The sequence below is a fragment of the Salvelinus fontinalis genome, unplaced genomic scaffold (assembly GCF_029448725.1).
Source record: "Salvelinus fontinalis isolate EN_2023a unplaced genomic scaffold, ASM2944872v1 scaffold_0198, whole genome shotgun sequence".
Classification (NCBI taxonomy): domain Eukaryota; kingdom Metazoa; phylum Chordata; class Actinopteri; order Salmoniformes; family Salmonidae; genus Salvelinus; species Salvelinus fontinalis.
In genome coordinates this window covers 243,423-270,000 of record NW_026600407.1, presented here as the reverse complement: position 1 = coordinate 270,000, position 26,578 = coordinate 243,423, and the positions used below count along the sequence as shown (strand labels likewise).

Genomic DNA, 26,578 nt, shown 5'->3' with positions numbered 1-26,578 from the left:
CAAGAGATGCATAATAAGTAACGTCAAAATGTGTCTAATTGCAGGAAATTAGTTTTAAAATGTAAAAAAACAAAAGAATCCGGGGGAGAACAACCCAGACCCTCCGTCTACTTTTCGTTCCCCACCAATATTTACGCCAACGTGTCTCCCTTTGTGTGTCCGTCTGTACCAGGGTGGTGACTGTGTGATAGAGGGGAAGGACGACGGGTCAGATTTCAGGCGTGTGCAGAGTGCCATGGACATCCTGTGTTTCAGTCCTGATGAGCAGAACGCCATCTATAGGCTACTGTCCTCCGTACTACACCTGGGGAATGTATACTTCCAGCCATACCAGGTACTATAACCCCTAACCCCTAACCCCTAACCCCTAACCCATCTATAGACTACTGTCCTCTGTACTACACCTGGGGAATGTATACTTCCAGCCATACCAGGTACTATAACCCCTAACCCCTAACCCATCTATAGACTACTGTCCTCTGTACTACACCTGGGGAATGTATACTTCCAGACATACCAGGTACTATAACCCCTAACCCCTAACCCCTAACCCATCTATAGACTACTGTCCTCTGTACTACACCTGGGGAATGTATACTTCCAGACATACCAGGTACTATAACCCCTAACCCCTAACCCCTAACCCCTAACCCATCTATAGACTACTGTCCTCCGTACTACACCTGGGGAATGTATACTTCCAGACATACCAGGTACTATAACCCCTAACCCCTAACCCCTAACCCCTAACCCATCTATAGATTACTGTCCTCCGTACTACAACTGGGGAATGTATACTTCCAGACATACCAGGTACTATAACCCCTAACCCCTAACCTCTAACCTCTAACCCATCTAAAGACTACTGTCCTCTGTACTACACCTGGGGAATGTATACTTCCAGACATACCAGGTACTATAACCCCTAACCCCTAACCCCTAACCCATCTATAGACTACTGTCCTCTGTACTACACCTGGGGAATGTATACTTCCAGCCATACCAGGTACTATAACCCCTAACCCCTAACCCCTAACCCCTAACCCATCTATAGACTACTGTCCTCCGTACTACACCTGGGGAATGTATACTTCCAGACAGACCAGGTACTATAACCCCTAACCCCTAACCCCTAACCCATCTATAGACTACTGTCCTTCGTACTACACCTGGGGAATGTATACTTCCAGCCATACCAGGTACTATAATCCCTAACCCCTAACCCCTAACCCCTAACCCATCTATAGACTACTGTCCTCCGTACTACACCTGGGGAATGTATACTTCCAGCCATACCAGGTACTATAATCCCTAACCCCTAACCCCTAACCCCTAACCCATCTATAGACTACTGTCCTCTGTACTACACCTGGGGAATGTATACTTCCAGACATACCAGGTACTATAACCCCTAACCCCTAACCCATCTATAGACTACTGTCCTCCGTACTACACCTGGGGAATGTATACTTCCAGACATACCAGGTACTATAACCCCTAACCCCTAACCCCTAACCCATCTATAGACTACTGTCCTCTGTACTACACCTGGGGAATGTATACTTCCAAACATACCAGGTACTATAACCCCTAACCCCTAACCCCTAACCCATCTATAGACTACTGTCCTCCGTACTACACCTGGGGAATGTATACTTCCAGACATACCAGGTACTATAACCCCTAACCCCTAACCCCTAACCTCTAACCCATCTATAGACTACTGTCCTCTGTACTACACCTGGGGAATGTATACTTCCAGCCATACCAGGTACTATAACCCCTAACCCCTAACCCATCTACAGACTACTGTCCTCCGTACTACACCTGGGGAATGTATACTTCCAGACATACCAGGTACTATAACCCCTAACCCCTAACCCCTAACCCCTAACCCATCTATAGACTACTGTCCTCTGTACTACACCTGGGGAATGTATACTTCCAGACATACCAGGTACTATAACCCCTAACCCCTAACCCCTAACACATCTATAGACTACTGTCCTCTGTACTACACCTGGGGAATGTATACTTCCAGACATACCAGGTACTATAACCCCTAACCCCTAACCCCTAACCCATCTATAGACTACTGTCCTCTGTACTACACCTGGGGAATGTATACTTCCAGACATACCAGGTACTATAATCCCTAACCCCTAACCCCTAACCCCTAATCCATCTATAGACTACTGTCCTCTGTACTACACCTGGGGAATGTATACTTCCAGTCATACCAGGTACTATAACCCCTAACCCCTAACCTCTAACCCATCTATAGACTACTGTCCTCTGTACTACACCTGGGGAATGTATACTTCCAGACATACCAGGTACTATAACCCCTAACCCCTAACCCCTAACCTCTAACCCATCTATAGACTACTGTCCTCTGTACTACACCTGGGGAATGTATACTTCCAGACATACCAGGTACTATAACCCCTAACCCCTAACCCCTAACCCATCTATAGACTACTGTCCTCTGTACTACACCTGGGGAATGTATACTTCAAGACATACCAGGTACTATAATCCCTAACCTCTAACCCCTAACCCATCTATAGACTACTGTCCTCTGTACTACAACTGGGGAATGTATACTTCCAGACATACCAGGTACTATAACCCCTAACCCCTAACCCCTGACCCCTAACCCATCTATAGACTACTGTCCTCCGTACTACACCTGGGGAATGTATACTTCCAGACATACCAGGTACTATAACCCCTAACCCCTAACCCCTAACCCATCTATAGACTACTGTCCTCTGTACTACACCTGGGGAATGTATACTTCCAGACATACCAGGTACTATAACCCCTAACCCCTAACCCCTAACCCATCTATAGACTACTGTCCTCCGTACTACACCTGGGGAATGTATACTTCCAGACATACCAGGTACTATAACCCCTAACCTCTAACCTCTAACCCATCTATAGACTACTGTCCTCTGTACTACACCTGGGGAATGTATACTTCCAGACATACCAGGTACTATAACCCCTAACCCCTAACCCCTAACCTCTAACCCATCTATAGACTACTGTCCTCTGTACTACACCTGGGGAATGTATACTTCCAGACATACCAGGTACTATAACCCCTAACCCCTAACCTCTATCCCCTAACCTCTAAGCTCTAAAGGGTTATATGGATATAGGGTTATAGGGTTATAGGGTTAGGGTTAGGTTTATAGGGTTATAGGGTTATATGGTTAGGGTTATAGGGTTATAGGGTTATATGGATATAGGGTTATAGGGTTATAGGGTTAGGGTTAGGGTTATAGGGTTAGGGTTATAGGGTTATAGGGTTACAGGGTTATAGGGTTAGGGTTATAGGGTTATAGGGTTACAGGGTTATAGGGTTATAGGGTTACAGGGTTACAGGGTTATAGGGTTATAGGGTTATAGGGTTACAGGGTTATAGGGTTATAGGGTTAGGGTTATAGGGTTATAGGGTTATAGGGTTAGGGTTATAGGGTTAGGGTTATAGGGTTATAGGGTTATAGGGTTAGGGTTATAGGGTTAGGGTTATAGGGTTATATGGTTATAGGGTTAGGGTTATAGGGTTATAGGGTTAGGGTTATAGGGTTATAGGGTTATAGGGTTAGGGTTATAGGGTTATAGGGTTATGGGGTTAGGGTTATAGGGTTATAGGGTTATAGGGTTAGGGTTATAGGGTTATGGGGTTATAGGGTTAGGGTTATAGGGTTATAGGGTTATAGGGTTATAGGGTTATGGGGTTAGGGTTATAGGGTTATAGGGTTAGGGTTAGGGTTATAGGGTTATAGGGTTATAGGGTTAGGGTTAGGGTTATAGGGTTAGGGTTATGGGTTAGGGTTATAGGGTTATAGGGTTATAGGGTTAGGTTTATAGGGTTATAGGGTTATAGGGTTAGGTTTATAGGGTTATAGGGTTATAGGGTTATAGGGTTATAGGGTCAGGGTTATAGGGTTATAGGGTTATAGGGTTAGGTTTATAGGGTTATAGGGTTATAGGGTTAGGTTTATAGGGTTATAGGGTTATAGGGTTGTAGGGTTATAGGGTTACAAGGTCAAGGTTATAGGGTTAGGGTTATAGGGTTAGGGTTATAGGGTTATAGGGTTAGGCTTATAGGGTTATATGGTTATGGTTATAGGGTTATGGGGTTAGGGTTATAGGGTTATAGGGTTAGGGTTATAGGGTTATAGGGTTATAGGGTTATAGGGTTAGGGTTAGGGTTATAGGGTTAGGGTTATAGGGTTATAGGGTTATAGGGTTATAGGGTTATAGGGTTAGGGTTATAGGGTTATAGGGTTATAGGGTTATAGGGTTAGGGTTATAGGGTTATAGGGTTATAGGGTTATAGGGTTAGGGTTATAGGGTTATAGGGTTATAGGGTTATAGGGTTACAAGGTCAAGGTTATAGGGTTAGGGTTATAGGGTTAGGGTTATAGGGTTATAGGGTTAGGGTTATAGGGTTATAGGGTTATAGGGTTAGGGTTAGGGTTATAGGGTTAGGGTTATAGGGTTATAGGGTTAGGGTTAGGGTTATAGGGTTATAGGGTTATAGGGTTAGGGTTATAGGGTTATAGGGTTATAGGGTTAGGGTTATAGGGTTATAGGGTTATAGGGTTATAGGGTTATAGGGTTAGGGTTATAGGGTTATAGGGTTATAGGGTTATAGGGTTAGGGTTATAGGGTTATAGGGTTATAGGGTTAGAGTTATAGGGTTAGGGTTATAGGGTTATAGGGTTAGGGTTATAGGGTTATAGGGTTATAGGGTTATATGGTTATAGGGTTATAGGGTTATAGGGTTAGGGTTATAGGGTTAGGGTTATAGGGTTATAGGGTTATATGGTTATAGGGTTATAGGGTTATAGGGTTAGGGTTATAGGGTTAGGGTTATAGGGTTATAGGGTTATAGGGTTATAGGGTTATAGGGTTATATGGTTAGTGTTATAGGGTTATAGGGTTAGGGTTAGGGTTATAGGGTTATGGGGTTATAGGGTTAGGGTTATAGGGTTATAGGGTTATAGGATTAGGGTTATAGGGTTATAGGATCAGGGTTATAGGGTTATAGGGTTAGGGTTATAGGGTTATAGGGTTATAGGGTTATAGGGTTATAGGGTTATAGGGTTAGGGTTATAGGGTAACCCTATAACCCTATAACCCTATAACCCTGACCCTATAACCCTATAACCCTATAACCCTATAACCCTATAGCCCTAACCCTATAACCCTGACCCTATAACCCTATAACCCTATAAACCTAACCCTATAACCCTAACCCTATAACCCTAACCCTATAAACCTAACCCTATAACCCTATAACCCTAACCCTAACCCTATAACCCTATAACCCTATAACCCTATAACCCTATAACCCTATTACCCTATAACCCTATAACCCTATAACCCTATAACCCCATAACCCTATAACCCTAACCCTAACCCTATAACCCTATAACCCTATAACCCTATAACCCTTTAACCCTAACCCTATAACCCTATAACCCTATAACCCTAACCCTATAACCCTATAACCCTGATCCTATAACCCTATAACCCTAACCCTATAACCCTATAACCCTATAACCCTAACCCTATAACCCCATAACCCTATAACCCTATAACCCTATAACCCTAACCCTATAACCCTATAACCCTAACCCTATAACCCTATAACCCTATAACCCTATAACCATATAACCCTATAACCCTATAACCCTATAACCCTATAACCCTAACCCTATAACCCTATAACCCTATAACCATATAACCCTATAACCCTATAACCCTAACCCTATAACCCTAACCCTATAACCCTAACCCTATAACCCTATAACCCTATAACCCTATAACCCTATAACCCTAACCCTATAACCCTATAACCCTAACCCTATAACCCTATAACCCTAACCCTATAACCCTATAACCCTATAACCCTATAACCCTAACCCTATAACCCTATAACCCTATAACCCTAACCCTATAACCCTATAACCCTATAACCCTATAACCCTAACCCTATAACCCTAACCCTAACCCTATAACCCTATAACCCTATAACCCTATAACCCTAACCCTATAACCCTATAACCCTAACCCTATAACCCTATAACCCTAACCTTATAACCCTAACCCTATAACCTTGACCTTGTAACCCTATAACCCTATAACCCTATAACCCTATAACCCTATAACCCTATAACCCTAACCCTAACCCTATAACCCTAACCCTGACCCTATAATCCTATAACCCTAACCCTATAACCCTATAACCCTAACCCTATAACCCTATAACCCTAACCCTATAACCCTATAATCCTATAACCCTATAACCCTATAACCCTAACCCTAACCCTATAACCCTAACCCTGACCCTATAATCCTATAACCCTAACCCTATAACCCTATAACCCTAACCCTATAACCCTATAACCCTAACCCTATAACCCTATAATCCTATAACCCTATAACCCTATAACCCTATAACCCTATAACCCTATAATCCTAACCCTAACCCTATAACCCTAACCCTGACCCTATAACCCTAACCCTATAACCCTATAATCCCATAACCCTATAACCCTATAATCCTATAACCCTATAACCCTGTAACCCTATAACCCTATAACCCTAACCCTAACCCTATAACCCTAACCCTGACCCTATAATCCTATAACCCTAACCCTATAACCCTATAACCCTAACCCTATAACCCTATAACCCTATAACCCTAACCCTATAACCCTAACCCTATAACCCTATAACCCTATAACCCTATAACCCTATAATCCTATAATCCTATAACCCTATAACCCTATAACCCCATAACCCTAACCCTATAACCCTAACCCTGACCCTATAATCCTATAACCCTGACCCTATAATCCTATAACCCTAACCCTATAACCATATAACCCTATAACCCTATAACCCTAACCCTAGAACCCTATAACCCTATAACCCTAACCCTATAACCCTATAATCCTATAACCCTAACCCTATAACCCTATAACCCTAACCCTATAACCCTATAACCCTATAACCCTAACCCTATAACCCTATAACCCTATAACCATGACCCTGTAACCCTGTAACCCTGTAACCCTGTAACCCTGTAATCCTATAACCCTATAACCCTATAACCCTAACCCTATAACCCTATAACCCTAAAACCCTATAACCCTATAACCCTAACCCTATAACCCTATAACCCTAACCCTAACCCTATAACCCTATAACCCTATAACCCTATAACCCTATAACCCTAACCCTATAACCCTAACCCTATAACCCTATAACCCTATAACCCTGTAACCCTATAACCCTATAACCCTAACACTATAACCCTATAACCCTATAACCCTAACCCTGTAATCCTATAACCCTGACCCTGTAACCTTGACCTTGTAACCCTGTAATTCTATAACCCTGTTGTAATACAGGCTGAAGGCCAGGAGGTGGCGACGGTGGTCAGTGATCAGGAGATCAGAGTGGTAGCTGAGCTGCTCCAGATCTCTCCTGAGGGACTCAAGAAGGCCATCACACACAAAGTCACGGTCAGAACTACTACTACTGCTAATACACTACTACATTACCTCTACTATATCACACACAAAGTCACGGTCAGAACTACACTACTACATTACCTCTACTATATCACACACAAAGTCACGGTCAGAACTACACTACTACATTACCTCTACTATATCACACACAAAGTCACGGTCAGAACTACACTACTACATTACCTCTACTATATCACACACTAAGTCACGGTCAGAACTACACTACTACATTACCTCTACTATATCACACACAAAGTCACGGTCAGAACTACTACTACTGCTAATACACTACTACATTACCTCTACTATATCACACACAAAGTCATGGTCAGAACTACACTACTACATTACCTCTACTATATCACACACAAAGTCACGGTCAGAACTACACTACTACATTACCTCTACTATATCACACACTAAGTCACGGTCAGAACTACACTACTACATTACCTCTACTATATCACACACAAAGTCACGGTCAGAACTACACTACTACATTACCTCTACTATATCACACACAAAGTCACTACACTACCACTACTACATTACCTCTACTGTATCACACACAAAGTCACAGTCAGAACTACATTACTACATTACCTCTACTATATCACACACAAAGTCACGGTCAGAACTACTACTACTGCTAATACACTACTACATTACCTCTACTATATCACACACAAAGTCATGGTCAGAACTACACTACTACATTACCTCTACTATATCACACACAAAGTCACGGTCAGAACTACACTACTACATTACCTCTACTATATCACACACTAAGTCACGGTCAGAACTACACTACTACATTACCTCTACTATATCACACACAAAGTCACGGTCAGAACTACACTACTACATTACCTCTACTATATCACACACAAAGTCACTACACTACCACTACTACATTACCTCTACTGTATCACACACAAAGTCACAGTCAGAACTACATTACTACATTACCTCTACTATATCACACACAAAGTCACGGTCAGAACTACTACTACTGCTAATACACTACTACATTACCTCTACTATATCACACACAAAGTCACGGTCAGAACTACTCTACTACATTACCTCTACTATATCACACACAAAGTCACGGTCAGAACTACTACTACTGCTAATACACTACTACATTACCTCTACTATATCACACACAAAGTCACGGTCAGAACTACTACTAGTGCTAATACACTACTACATTACCTCTACTATATCACACACAAAGTCACGGTCAGAACTACACTACTACATTACCTCTACTATATCACACACAAAGACACGGTCAGAACTACACTACTACATTACCTCTACTATATCACACACAAAGTCACGGTCAGAACTACACTACTACATTACCTCTACTATATCACACACAAAGTCACGGTCAGAACTACTACTACATTACCTCTACTATATCACACACAAAGTCACGGTCAGAACTACACTACTACATTACCTCTACTATATCACACACAAAGTCACGGTCAGACCTACTACTACTACATTACCTCTACTATATCACACACAAAGTCACGGTCAGAACTACACTACTACATTATCTCTACTATATCACACACCAAGTCACGGTCAGCACTACATTACCTCTACTATATCACACACAGAGTCACGGTCAGCACTACACTACTACATTACCTCTACTATATCACACACAAAGTCACGGTCAGCACTACTACTACTACATTACCTCTACTATATCACACACAAAGTCACGGTCATAACTACTACTACTACATTACCTCTACTATATCACACACAAAGTCACGGTCAGAACTACACTACTACATTACCTCTACTATATCACACACAAAGTCACGGTCAGACCTACTACTACTACATTACCTCTACTATATCACACACAAAGTCACGGTCAGCACTGCATTACTACATTACCTCTACTATATCACACACAAAGTCACGGTCAGCACTGCATTACTACATTACCTCTACTATATCACACACAAAGTCACGGTCAGAACTACTACTACTACATTACCTCTACTATATCACACACAAAGACACGGTCAGAACTGCATTACTACATTACCTCTACTATATCACACACAAAGTCACGGTCAGCACTGCATTACTACATTACCTCTACTATATCACACACAAAGACACGGTCAGTACTACTCTACTACATTACCTCTACTATATCACACACAAAGACACGGTCAGAACTACTACTACTGCTAATACACTACTACATTACCTCTACTATATCACACACAAAGACACGGTCAGAACTACATTACTACATTACCTCTACTATATCACACACAAAGTCACGGTCAGCACTGCATTACTACATTACCTCTACTATATCACACACAAAGACACGGTCAGTACTACTCTACTACATTACCTCTACTATATCACACACAAAGACACGGTCAGAACTACTACTACTGCTAATACACTACTACATTACCTCTACTATATCACACACAAAGACACGGTCAGTACTACTCTACTACATTACCTCTACTATATCACACACAAAGTCACGGTCAGAACTACTACTACTGCTAATACACTACTACATTACCTCTACTATATCACACACAAAGACACGGTCAGTACTACTCTACTACATTACCTCTACTATATCACAGACAAAGTCACGGTCAGAACTACTACTACTGCTAATACACTACTACATTACCTCTACTATATCACACACAAAGACACGGTCAGTACTACACTACTACATTACCTCTACTATATCACACACAAAGACACGGTCAGAACTACACTACTACATTACCTCTACTATATCACACACAAAGTCACGGTCAGAACTACAATACTACATTACCTCTACTATATCACACACAAAGTCACGGTCAGAACTACTACTACTACATTACCTCTACTATATCACACACAAAGTCACGGTCAGAACTACTACTACTACATTACCTCTACTATATCACACACAAAGTCACAGTTAGAACTACTACTACATTACCTCTACTATATCACACACAAAGTCACGGTCAGAACTACATTACTACATTACCTCTACTATATCACACACAAAGTCACGGTCAGAACTACACTACTACATTACCTCTACTATATCACACACAAAGTCACGGTCAGACCTACTACTACTACATTACCTCTACTATATCACACACAAAGTCACGGTCAGCACTGCATTACTACATTACCTCTACTATATCACACACAAAGTCACGGTCAGCACTGCATTACTACATTACCTCTACTATATCACACACAAAGTCACGGTCAGAACTACTACTACTACATTACCTCTACTATATCACACACAAAGACACGGTCAGAACTACATTACTACATTACCTCTACTATATCACACACAAAGTCACGGTCAGCACTGCATTACTACATTACCTCTACTATATCACACACAAAGACACGGTCAGTACTACTCTACTACATTACCTCTACTATATCACACACAAAGACACGGTCAGAACTACTACTACTGCTAATACACTACTACATTACCTCTACTATATCACACACAAAGACACGGTCAGAACTACATTACTACATTACCTCTACTATATCACACACAAAGTCACGGTCAGCACTGCATTACTACATTACCTCTACTATATCACACACAAAGACACGGTCAGTACTACTCTACTACATTACCTCTACTATATCACACACAAAGACACGGTCAGAACTACTACTACTGCTAATACACTACTACATTACCTCTACTATATCACACACAAAGACACGGTCAGTACTACTCTACTACATTACCTCTACTATATCACAGACAAAGTCACGGTCAGAACTACTACTACTGCTAATACACTACTACATTACCTCTACTATATCACACACAAAGACACGGTCAGTACTACACTACTACATTACCTCTACTATATCACACACAAAGACACGGTCAGAACTACACTACTACATTACCTCTACTATATCACACACAAAGTCACGGTCAGAACTACAATACTACATTACCTCTACTATATCACACACAAAGTCACGGTCAGAACTACTACTACTACATTACCTCTACTATATCACACACAAAGTCACGGTCAGAACTACTACTACTACATTACCTCTACTATATCACACACAAAGTCACAGTTAGAACTACTACTACATTACCTCTACTATATCACACACAAAGTCACGGTCAGAACTACATTACTACATTACCTCTACTATATCACACACAAAGTCACGGTCAGCACTACAGAACTACATTACCTCTACTATATCACACACAAAGTCACGATCAGAACTACTACTACTGCTAATACACTACTACATTACCTCTACTATATCACACACAAAGTCACAGTCAGAACTACATTACTACATTACCTCTACTATATCACACACAAAGTCACGGTCAGCACTACTACTACATTACCTCTACTATATCACACACAAAGTCACGGTCAGGACTACATTACTACTATATTACCTCTACTACATCATGGTTACTTCATCTAATACATTACCTCTACTACATCATGGTTACTACATCTACATCTACTACATGACCTCTACTACATCATGGTTACTACATCTAATACATGACCTCTACTACATCATGGTTACTACATCTACTACGTGACCTCTACTACATCATGGTTACTACATCTACTACATGACCTCTACTACTTCATGGTTACTACATCTACTACTAATACATTACCTCTACTACATCATGGTTACTACATCTACTACTAATACATGACCTCTACTACATCATGGTTACTACATCTACTACATGACCTCTACTACATCATGGTTACTACATCTACTACATGACCTCTACTACATCATGGTTACTACATCTACTACATGACCTCTACTACATCATGGTTACTACATCTACTACTAATACATTACCTCTACTACATCATGGTTACTACATCTACTACTAATACATTACCTCTACTACATCATGGTTACTACATCTAATACATTACCTCTACTACATCATGGTTACTACATCTACTACATGACCTCTACTACATCATGGTTACTACATCTACTACTAATACATGACCTCTACTACATCATGGTTACTACATCTAATACATGACCTCTACTACATCATGGTTACTACATCTACTACTAATACATGACCTCTACTACATCATGGTTACTACATCTACTACATTACCTCTACTACATCATGGTTACTACATCTAATACATGACCTCTACTACATCATGGTTACTACATCTACTACATGACCTCTACTACATCATGGTTACTACATCTACTACTACTACATGACCTCTACTACATCATGGTTACTACATCTACTACTAATACATGACCTCTACTACATCATGGTTACTACATCTACTACTAATACATTACCTCTACTACATCATGGTTACTACATCTACTACATGACCTCTACTACATCATGGTTACTACATCTACTACTAATACATGACCTCTACTACATCATGGTTACTACATCTACTACATGACCTCTACTACATCATGGTTACTACATCTACTACTAGTACATGACCTCTACTACATCATGGTTACTACATCTACTACATGACCTCTACTACATCATGGTTACTACATCTACTACATGACCTCTACTACATCATGGTTACTACATCTACTACATGACCTCTACTACATCATGGTTACTACATCTACTACTAATACATGACCTCTACTACATCATGGTTACTACATCTACTACTAATACATGACCTCTACTACATCATGGTTACTACATCTACTACTAATACATGACCTCTACTACATCATGGTTACTACATCTACTACATGACCTCTACTACATCATGGTTACTACATCTAATACATGACCTCTACTACATCATGGTTACTACATCTACTACTAATACATGACCTCTACTACATCATGGTTACTACATCTAATACATGACCTCTACTACATCATGGTTACTACATCTACTACATGACCTCTACTACATCATGGTTACTACATCTACTACATGACCTCTACTACATCATGGTTACTACATCTACTACATTACCTCTACTACATCATGGTTACTACATCTACTACTAATACATTACCTCTACTACATCATGGTTACTACATCTACTACTAATACATGACCTCTACTACATCATGGTTACTACATCTACTACATGACCTCTACTACATCATGGTTACTACATCTACTACTAATACATTACCTCTACTACATCATGGTTACTACATCTAATACATGACCTCTACTACATCATGGTTACTACATCTACTACATGACCTCTACTACATCATGGTTACTACATCTACTACATGACCTCTACTACATCATGGTTACTACATCTACTACATTACCTCTACTACATCATGGTTACTACATCTACTACTAATACATGACCTCTACTACATCATGGTTACTACATCTACTACTAATACATGACCTCTACTACATCATGGTTACTACATCTACTACTAATACATGACCTCTACTACATCATGGTTACTACATCTACTACTAATACATGACCTCTACTACATCATGGTTACTACATATACTACTAATACATGACCTCTACTACATCATGGTTACTACATCTAATACATGACCTCTACTACATCATGGTTACTACATCTACTACATGACCTCTACTACATCATGGTTACTACATCTACTACATTACCTCTACTACATCATGGTTACTACATCTACTACTAATACATTACCTCTACTACATCATGGTTACTACATCTACTACTAATACATGACCTCTACTACATCATGGTTACTACATCTACTACATGACCTCTACTACATCATGGTTACTACATCTAATACATGACCTCTACTACATCATGGTTACTACATCTACTACTAATACATTACCTCTACTACATCATGGTTACTACATCTAATACATGACCTCTAGTACATCATGGTTACTACATCTACTACATGACCTCTACTACATCATGGTTACTACATCTACTACTAATACATTACCTCTACTACATCATGGTTACTACATCTACTACATGACCTCTACTACATCATGGTTACTACATCTACTACTAATACATTACCTCTACTACATCATGGTTACTACATCTACTACTAATACATTACCTCTACTACATCATGGTTACTACATCTAATACATGACCTCTACTACATCATGGTTACTACATCTACTACATGACCTCTACTACATCATGGTTACTACATCTACTACATGACCTCTACTACATCATGGTTACTACATCTACTACTAATACATGACCTCTACTACATCATGGTTACTACATCTACTACTAATACATGACCTCTACTACATCATGGTTACTACATCTACTACTACTACATGATCTCTAATACATCATGGTTACTACATCTACTACATGACCTCTACTACATCATGGTTACTACATCTACTACTAATACATGACCTCTACTACATCATGGTTACTACATCTACTACATTACCTCTACTACATCATGGTTACTACATCTAATACATGACCTCTACTACATCATGGTTACTACATCTACTACATGACCTCTACTACATCATGGTTACTACATCTAATACATGACCTCTACTACATCATGGTTACTACATCTACTACATGACCTCTACTACATCATGGTTACTACATCTACTACTAATACATGACCTCTACTACATCATGGTTACTACATCTACTACATGACCTCTACTACATCATGGTTACTACATCTAATACATGACCTCTACTAGATCATGGTTACTACATCTACTACATGACCTCTACTACATCATGGTTACTACATCTAATACATGACCTCTACTACATCATGGTTACTACATCTACTACATGACCTCTACTACATCATGGTTACTACATCTACTACTAATACATTACCTCTACTACATCATGGTTACTACATCTACTACTAATACATTACCTCTACTACATCATGGTTACTACATCTAATACATTACCTCTACTACATCATGGTTACTACATCTACTACATGACCTCTACTACATCATGGTTACTACATCTACTACTAATACATGACCTCTACTACATCATGGTTACTACATCTAATACATGACCTCTACTACATCATGGTTACTACATCTACTACTAATACATGACCTCTACTACATCATGGTTACTACATCTACTACATTACCTCTACTACATCATGGTTACTACATCTAATACATGACCTCTACTACATCATGGTTACTACATCTACTACATGACCTCTACTACATCATGGTTACTACATCTACTACTACTACATGACCTCTACTACATCATGGTTACTACATCTACTACTAATACATGACCTCTACTACATCATGGTTACTACATCTACTACTAATACATTACCTCTACTACATCATGGTTACTACATCTACTACATGACCTCTACTACATCATGGTTACTACATCTACTACTAATACATGACCTCTACTACATCATGGTTACTACATCTACTACATGACCTCTACTACATCATGGTTACTACATCTACTACTAGTACATGACCTCTACTACATCATGGTTACTACATCTACTACATGACCTCTACTACATCATGGTTACTACATCTACTACATGACCTCTACTACATCATGGTTACTACATCTACTACATGACCTCTACTACATCATGGTTACTACATCTACTACTAATACATGACCTCTACTACATCATGGTTACTACATCTACTACATGACCTCTACTACATCATGGTTACTACATCTACTACTAATACATGACCTCTACTACATCATGGTTACTACATCTACTACTAATACATGACCTCTACTACATCATGGTTACTACATCTACTACTAATACATGACCTCTACTACATCATGGTTACTACATCTACTACATGACCTCTACTACATCATGGTTACTACATCTAATACATGACCTCTACTACATCATGGTTACTACATCTACTACTAATACATGACCTCTACTACATCATGGTTACTACATCTAATACATGACCTCTACTACATCATGGTTACTACATCTACTACATGACCTCTACTACATCATGGTTACTACATCTACTACATGACCTCTACTACATCATGGTTACTACATCTACTACATTACCTCTACTACATCATGGTTACTACATCTACTACTAATACATTACCTCTACTACATCATGGTTACTACATCTACTACTAATACATGACCTCTACTACATCATGGTTACTACATCTACTACATGACCTCTACTACATCATGGTTACTACATCTACTACTAATACATTACCTCTACTACATCATGGTTACTACATCTAATACATGACCTCTACTACATCATGGTTACTACATCTACTACATGACCTCTACTACATCATGGTTACTACATCTACTACATGACCTCTACTACATCATGGTTACTACATCTACTACATTACCTCTACTACATCATGGTTACTACATCTACTACTAATACATGACCTCTACTACATCATGGTTACTACATCTACTACTAATACATGACCTCTACTACATCATGGTTACTACATCTACTACTAATACATGACCTCTACTACATCATGGTTACTACATCTACTACTAATACATGACCTCTACTACATCATGGTTACTACATATACTACTAATACATGACCTCTACTACATCATGGTTACTACATCTAATACATGACCTCTACTACATCATGGTTACTACATCTACTACATGACCTCTACTACATCATGGTTACTACATCTACTACATTACCTCTACTACATCATGGTTACTACATCTACTACTAATACATTACCTCTACTACATCATGGTTACTACATCTACTACTAATACATGACCTCTACTACATCATGGTTACTACATCTACTACATGACCTCTACTACATCATGGTTACTACATCTAATACATGACCTCTACTACATCATGGTTACTACATCTACTACTAATACATTACCTCTACTACATCATGGTTACTACATCTAATACATGACCTCTAGTACATCATGGTTACTACATCTACTACATGACCTCTACTACATCATGGTTACTACATCTACTACTAATACATTACCTCTACTACATCATGGTTACTACATCTACTACATGACCTCTACTACATCATGGTTACTACATCTACTACTAATACATTACCTCTACTACATCATGGTTACTACATCTACTACTAATACATTACCTCTACTACATCATGGTTACTACATCTAATACATGACCTCTACTACATCATGGTTACTACATCTACTACATGACCTCTACTACATCATGGTTACTACATCTACTACATGACCTCTACTACATCATGGTTACTACATCTACTACTAATACATGACCTCTACTACATCATGGTTACTACATCTACTACTAATACATGACCTCTACTACATCATGGTTACTACATCTACTACTACTACATGATCTCTAATACATCATGGTTACTACATCTACTACATGACCTCTACTACATCATGGTTACTACATCTACTACATGACCTCTACTACATCATGGTTACTACATCTACTACTAATACATGACCTCTACTACATCATGGTTACTACATCTACTACATGACCTCTACTACATCATGGTTACTACATCTACTACATGACCTCTACTACATCATGGTTACTACATCTACTACATTACCTCTACTACATCATGGTTACTACATCTAATACATGACCTCTACTACATCATGGTTACTACATCTACTACATTACCTCTACTACATCATGGTTACTACATCTACTACTAATACATGACCTCTACTACATCATGGTTACTACATCTACTACATGACCTCTACTACATCATGGTTACTACATCTACTACATGACCTCTACTACATCATGGTTACTACATCTAATACATGACCTCTACTACATCATGGTTACTACATCTACTACATGACCTCTACTACATCATGGTTACTACATCTACTACTAATACATGACCTCTACTACATCATGGTTACTACATCTAATACATGACCTCTACTACATCATGGTTACTACATCTACTACTAATACATGACCTCTACTACATCATGGTTACTACATCTACTACTAATACATGACCTCTACTACATCATGGTTACTACATCTACTACATGACCTCTACTACATCATGGTTACTACATCTAATACATGACCTCTACTACATCATGGTTACTACATCTACTACTAATACATGACCTCTACTACATCATGGTTACTACATCTACTACTACTACATGACCTCTAATACATCATGGTTACTACATCTACTACATGACCTCTACTACATCATGGTTACTACATCTACTACATTACCTCTACTACATCATGGTTACTACATCTACTACTAATACATTACCTCTACTACATCATGGTTACTACATCTACTACATGACCTCTACTACATCATGGTTACTACATCTACTACATGACCTCTACTACATCATGGTTACTACATCTACTACTAATACATGACCTCTACTACATCATGGTTACTACATCTAATACATGACCTCTACTACATCATGGTTACTACATCTACTACATGACCTCTACTACATCATGGTTACTACATCTACTACTAATACATGACCTCTACTACATCATGGTTACTACATCTACTACATGACCTCTACTACATCATGGTTACTACATCTACTACTAATACATGACCTCTACTACATCATGGTTACTACATCTAATACATGACCTCTACTACATCATGGTTACTACATCTACTACATGACCTCTACTACATCATGGTTACTACATCTACTACATGACCTCTACTACATCATGGTTACTACATCTACTACTAATACATGACCTCTACTACATCATGGTTACTACATCTACTACTAATACATGACCTCTACTACATCATGGTTACTACATCTACTACATGACCTCTACTACATCATGGTTACTACATCTACTACTAATACATTACCTCTACTACATCATGGTTACTACATCTACTACTAATACATTACCTCTACTACATCATGGTTACTACATCTACTACTAATACATTACCTCTACTACATCATGGTTACTACATCTACTACTAATACATTACCTCTACTACATCATGGTTACTACATCTACTACATGACCTCTACTACATCATGGTTACTGCATCTACTACTAATACATGACCTCTACTACATCATGGTTACTACATCTACTACTACTACATGACCTCTACTACATCATGGTTACTACATCTACTACTAATACATTACCTCTACTACATCATGGTTACTACATCTACTACATGACCTCTACTACATCATGGTTACTACATCTAATACATGACCTCTACTACATCATGGTTACTACATCTACTACATGACCTCTACTACATCAAGGTTACTACATCTAATACTAATACATGACCTCTACTACATCATGGTTACTACATCTAATACATTACCTCTACTACATTATGGCTACTACATCTAATACATGACCTCTACTACATCATGGTTACTGCATCTACTACTAATACATGACCTCTACTACATCATGGTTACTACATCTAATACATGACCTCTACTACATCATGGTTACTACATCTACTACATGACCTCTACTACATCATGGTTACTACATCTACTACCAATACATGACCTCTACTACATCATGGTTACTACATCTACTACTAATACATGACCTCTACTACATCATGGTTACTACATCTACTACATGACCTCTACTACATCATGGTTACTACATCTACTACTAATACATTACCTCTACTACATCATGGTTACTACATCTAATACATGACCTCTACTACATCATGGTTACTACATCTACTACATGACCTCTACTACATCATGGTTACTACATCTACTACATGACCTCTACTACATCATGGTTACTACATCTACTACATGACCTCTACTACATCATGGTTACTACATCTACTACATGACCTCTACTACATCATGGTTACTACATCTACTACTAATACATTACCTCTACTACATCATGGTTACTACATCTAATACATGACCTCTACTACATCATGGTTACTACATCTACTACATGACCTCTACTACATCATGGTTACTACATCTACTACATGACCTCTACTACATCATGGTTACTACATCTAATACATGACCTCTACTACATCATGGTTACTACATCTAATACATGACCTCTACTACATCATGGTTACTACATCTACTACTAATACATGACCTCTACTACATCATGGTTACTACATCTACTACTAATACATGACCTCTACTACATCATGGTTACTACATCTACTACATGACCTCTACTACATCATGGCTACTACATCTAATACATGACCTCTACTACATCATGGTTACTACATCTAATACATGACCTCTACTACATCATGGTTACTACATCTACTACATGACCTCTACTACATCATGGTTACTACATCTACTACTAATACATGACCTCTACTACATCATGGTTACTACATCTACTACTAATACATGACCTCTACTACATCATGGTTACTACATCTAATACATGACCTCTACTACATCATGGTTACTACATCTACTACTAATACATGACCTCTACTACATCATGGTTACTACATCTAATACATGACCTCTACTACATCATGGTTACTACATCTACTACTAATACATGACCTCTACTACATCATGGTTACTACATCTACTACTAATACATGACCTCTACTACATCATGGTTACTACATCTACTACTAATACATTACCTCTACTACATCATGGTTACTACATCTACTACTAATACATTACCTCTACTACATCATGGTTACTACATCTACTACTAATACATGACCTCTACTACATCATGGTTACTACATCTACTACATGACCTCTACTACATCATGGTTACTACATCTACTACATGACCTCTACTACATCATGGTTACTACATCTACTACTAATACATGACCTCTACTACATCATGGTTACTACATCTACTACATGACCTCTACTACATCATGGTTACTACATCTACTACTAATACATGACCTCTACTACATCATGGTTACTACATCTACTACATGACCTCTACTACATCATGGTTACTACATCTACTACTAATACATTACCTCTACTACATCATGGTTACTACATCTACTACATTACCTCTACTACATCATGGTTACTACATCTACTACTAATACATGACCTCTACTACATCATGGTTACTACATCTACTACATGACCTCTACTACATCATGGTTACTACATCTACTACTAATACATGACCTCTACTACATCATGGTTACTACTACTAATACATGACCTCTACTACATCATGGTTACTACATCTAATACATGACCTCTACTACATCATGGTTACTACATCTACTACATGACCTCTACTAAATCATGGTTACTACATCTACTACTAATACATGACCTCTACTACATCATGGTTACTACATCTACTACTAATACATGACCTCTACTACATCATGGTTACTACATCTACTACATGACCTCTACTACATCATGGTTACTACATCTACTACTAATACATGACCTCTACTACATCATGGTTACTACATCTACAACATGACCTCTACTACATCATGGTTACTACATCTAATACATGACCTCTACTACATCATGGTTACTACATCTACTACATGACCTCTACTACATCATGGTTACTACATCTAATACATGACCTCTACTACATCATGGTTACTACATCTACTACTAATACATGACCTCTACTACATCATGGTTACTACATCTACTACATGACCTCTACTACATCATGGTTACTACATCTAATACATGACCTCTACTACATCATGGTTACTACCTCTACTACTAATACATGACCTCTACTACATCATGGTTACTACATCTAATACATGACCTCTACTACATCATGGTTACTACATCTAATACATGACCTCTACTACATCATGGTTACTACCTCTACTACTAATACATGACCTCTACTACATCATGGTTACTACATCTAATACATGACCTCTACTACATCTACTACACCTCTACTACCTCTACTACTAATACATGACCTCTACTACATCATGGTTACTACATCTAATACATGACCTCTACTACATCATGGTTACTACATCTACTACTAATACATGACCTCTACTACATCATGGTTACTACATCTACTACATGACCTCTACTACATCATGGTTACTACATCTACTACATGACCTCTACTACATCATGGTTACTACATCTACTACTAATACATGACCTCTACTCATCTTAATAGACTTCCTGTCTGTCTATCTGTCTGTCTGTCTGTCTGTCTGTCTGTCTGTCTGTCTGTCTGTCTGTTTGTCTGTCTGTGTGACCTTTGACCCTGTAGGATACCGTCCGGGAGAAGATCTACACCCCTCTGACAGTGGAGAGTGCTGTGGATGCCAGGTGTGTGTGTGTGTGTGTGTGTGTGTGTGTGTGTGTGTGTGTATGTGTGTGTGTGTGTGTGTGTGTGTGTGTGTGTGTGTGTGTGTGTGTGTGTGTGTGTGTGTGTGTGTGTGTGTGTGTGTGTGTGTGTGTGTGTCTGTGTGTGTGTGTGTGTGTGTGTAAGATACTTGTTGTTCTAACCTCGGGCATCTTCTATTGGACCTGTACTACAGCTTGTCTGTGTGTGTGTTTGTCTGTCTGTCTGTCGGTCGGTCGGTCGGTCGGTCGGTCGGTCGATGTGTGGTGTTTTAGCTGTGTAATATACTTGTTGTTTTAACCTCAGAGAGAGAGAGAGAGAGAGAGGGAGACAGAGAGAGAGACAGAGATATATATACTTGTTGTTATAAATATACTTGTTGTTTTAACCTCATCTTCTATTGGACCTGTACTACAGCGTGTGTGTGTGTGTGTGTGTGTGTGTGTGTGTGTGTGTGTGTGTGTGTGTGTGTGTGTGTGTGTGTGTGTGTGTGTGTGTGTGTGTGTGTGTGTGTGTCTGTGTGTGTGTGTGTGTGTGTGTGTGTGTGTGTGTGTGTGTGTGTGTGTGTGTGTGTGTGTGTGTGTGTGTGTGTGTCTGTGTGTGTGTGTGTGTGTGTGTGTGTGTGTGTGTCTGTGTGTGTGTGTGTGTGTGTGTGTGTGTGTGTGTGTGTGTGTGTGTGTGTGTGTGTGTGTGTGTAAGATACTTGTTGTTCTAACCTCATCTTCTATTGGACCTGTACTACAGCGTGTCTGTTTCCATAGAGACGCAGTTGCAAAGATCCTGTACTCGCTGCTGTTTCATTGGCTGACCGAGAAGATAAATGGGCGGGTCTATCCTCGCAACGAGGCTCTGTCCATCTCTATACTGGACATATACGGCTTCGAGGTTGCTGCTCACACACACACACACACACACACACACACACACACACACACACACACACACACACACACACACACACACACACACACACACACACACACACACACACACACACCAGTCTGCAAGCATGGGTTTCCATCAGTTTATACTTTAGACAACTTTTCCTTCTCTGTCTGTCTCTCTCTCTCTCTCTCTCTCTCTCTCTCTCTGTCTCTGTCTCTCTCTGTCTCTGTCTCTCTGTCTCTCTCTCTCTGTCTCTCTCTGTCTCTCTCTCTGTCTCTCTGTCTCTCTCTCTCTCTCTCTCTCTCTCTCTCTCTCTCTCTCTCTCTCTCTCTCTCTCTCTCTCTCTCTCTCTCTGTCTCTCTCTCTCTCTCTCTCTCTCTATAGGATCTGTTATTCAACAGTTTTGAGCAGCTGTGTATCAACTATGCCAACGAGACCCTGCAGTTCTACTTCAACAGGATCATTTTCAGGGAAGAGCAGGTCAGTCAGTGCAACTGGCAACACGCTGAGACCACACTGAGCCACAGTCTCCATAAAAACACATGGGCCTGGACCCAAAATGGTGTTCATGTTTTGAGCCCGTATGGCTGCTGCTGTTTCTGAGTGCAACTGGCAATACACTGAGCCACAGTCTCCATTAAAAACACATGGGCCTGGACCCAAAATGGCGTCCGTGTTTTGAGCCCGTATGGCTGCTGCTGTTTCTGAGTGGAACTGGCAATACACTGAGCCACAGTCTCCATAAAAACACATGGGCCTGGACCCAAAATGGCACCTGTGTTCTGAGCCTGTTAAGAGTTAGTTTCCTTATGCAGTGTTCACGTGCTATCGGAAACTCTGAACCTCTGAGTTAAAATGAACATCAGTTATTTTTGCGTAGAGCTTCCTATTGGTATGGCAACTGCTCAGCATCCAACCGTGAGGCACTACAGAAGGTAGTGCGTACGGCCCAGTACATCACTATGGCCAAGCTACCTGTCATCCAGGACCTCTATACCAGGCGGTGTCAGAGGAAGGCCATACTACAGAGGGTAGTGCGTACAGGCCAGTACATCACTATGGCCAAGCTACCTGTCATCCGGTACCTCTATACCAGGCGGTGTCAGAGGAAGGCCATACTACAGAGGGTAGTGCGTACAGGCCAGTACATCACTATGGCCAAGCTACCTGTCATCCAGGACCTCTATACCAGGCGGTGTCAGAGGAAGGCCATACTACAGAGGGTAGTGCGTACGGCCCAGTACATCACTATGGCCAAGCTACCTGTCATCCAGGACCTCTATACCAGGCGGTGTCAGAGGAAGGCCATACTACAGAGGGTAGTGCGTACGGCCCAGTACATCACTATGGCCAAGCTACCTGTAATCCAGGACCTCGATACCAGGCGGTGTCAGAGGAAGGCCATACTACAGAGGGTAGTGCGTACGGCCCAGTACATCACTATGGCCAAGCTACCTATCATCCAGTACCTCTATACCAGGCGGTGTCAGAGGAAGGCCCTACTACAGAGGGTAGTGCGTACAGGCCAGTACATCACTATGGCCAAGCTACCTGTCATCCAGGACCTCTATACCAGGCGGTGTCAGAGGAAGGCCATACTACAGAGGGTAGTGCGTACGGCCCAGTACATCACTATGGCCAAGCTACCTGTCATCCAGTACCTCTATACCAGGCGGTGTCAGAGGAAGGCCCTACTACAGAGGGTAGTGCGTACAGGCCAGTACATCACTATGGCCAAGCTACCTGTCATCCAGGACCTCTATACCAGGCGGTGTCAGAGGAAGGCCCTACTACAGAGGGTAGTGCGTACAGCCCAGTACATCACTATGGCCAAGCTACCTGTCATCCAGGACCTCTACACCAGGTGGTGTCAGAGGAAGGCCCTAAAAATTGTCTAACCTGTACCCCCGCACGCTGACTTAGTACCGGTACCCCCTGTATATAGCTTCCACATTGACTCTGTACCGGTACCCCCTGTATATAGCCTCCACATTGACTCTGTACCGGTACCCCCTGTATATAGTCTCCACATTGACTCTGTACCGTAACACCCTGTATATAGCCTCTACATTGACTCTGTACCAGTACCCCCTGTATATAGCCTCCACATTGACTCTGTACCGTAACACCCTGTATATAGCCTCCACATTGACTCTGTACCGGTACCCCCTGTATATAGCCTCCACATTGACTCTGTACCGTAACACCCTGTATATAGCCTCCACACTGACTCGGTACCCCCTGTATATAGCCTCCACATTGACTCTGTACCGGTACCCCCTGTATATAGCCTCCACATTGACTCTGTACCGGTACCCCCTGTATATAGCCTCCACATTGACTCTGTACCAGTACCCCCTGTATATAGCCTCTACATTGACTCTGTACCGGTACACCCTGTATATAGCCTCCACATTGACTCTGTACCGGTACCCCCTGTATATAGCCTCCACATTGACTCTGTACCAGTACACCCTGTATATAGTCTCCACATTGACTCTGTACCGGTACCCCCTGTATATAGCCTCCACATTGACTCTGTACCGTAATACCCTGTATATAGTCTCCACATTGACTCTGTACCGGTACCCCCTGTATATAGCCTCCACATTGACTCTGTACCGTAACACCCTGT

At 40.2% G+C, this 26,578-nt stretch overlaps 1 protein-coding gene across 1 annotated transcript in view; it reads left to right on the top strand.

Annotated features, from left to right (window-relative positions):
• The window catches only part of LOC129844361 (unconventional myosin-XV-like), a gene marked incomplete at its 5' end in the record, with an annotated part of 207,290 nt that overhangs the window by 18,425 nt on the left and 162,287 nt on the right, over positions 1 to 26,578 (top strand). The window contains 5 exons of the mRNA XM_055912680.1: positions 173 to 334; positions 7,443 to 7,556; positions 22,984 to 23,042; positions 23,820 to 23,943; positions 24,328 to 24,423. Coding sequence (XP_055768655.1) covers positions 173 to 334; positions 7,443 to 7,556; positions 22,984 to 23,042; positions 23,820 to 23,943; positions 24,328 to 24,423 — 555 coding nt within the window. The remainder of the gene's footprint in view (positions 1 to 172; positions 335 to 7,442; positions 7,557 to 22,983; positions 23,043 to 23,819; positions 23,944 to 24,327; positions 24,424 to 26,578) is intronic.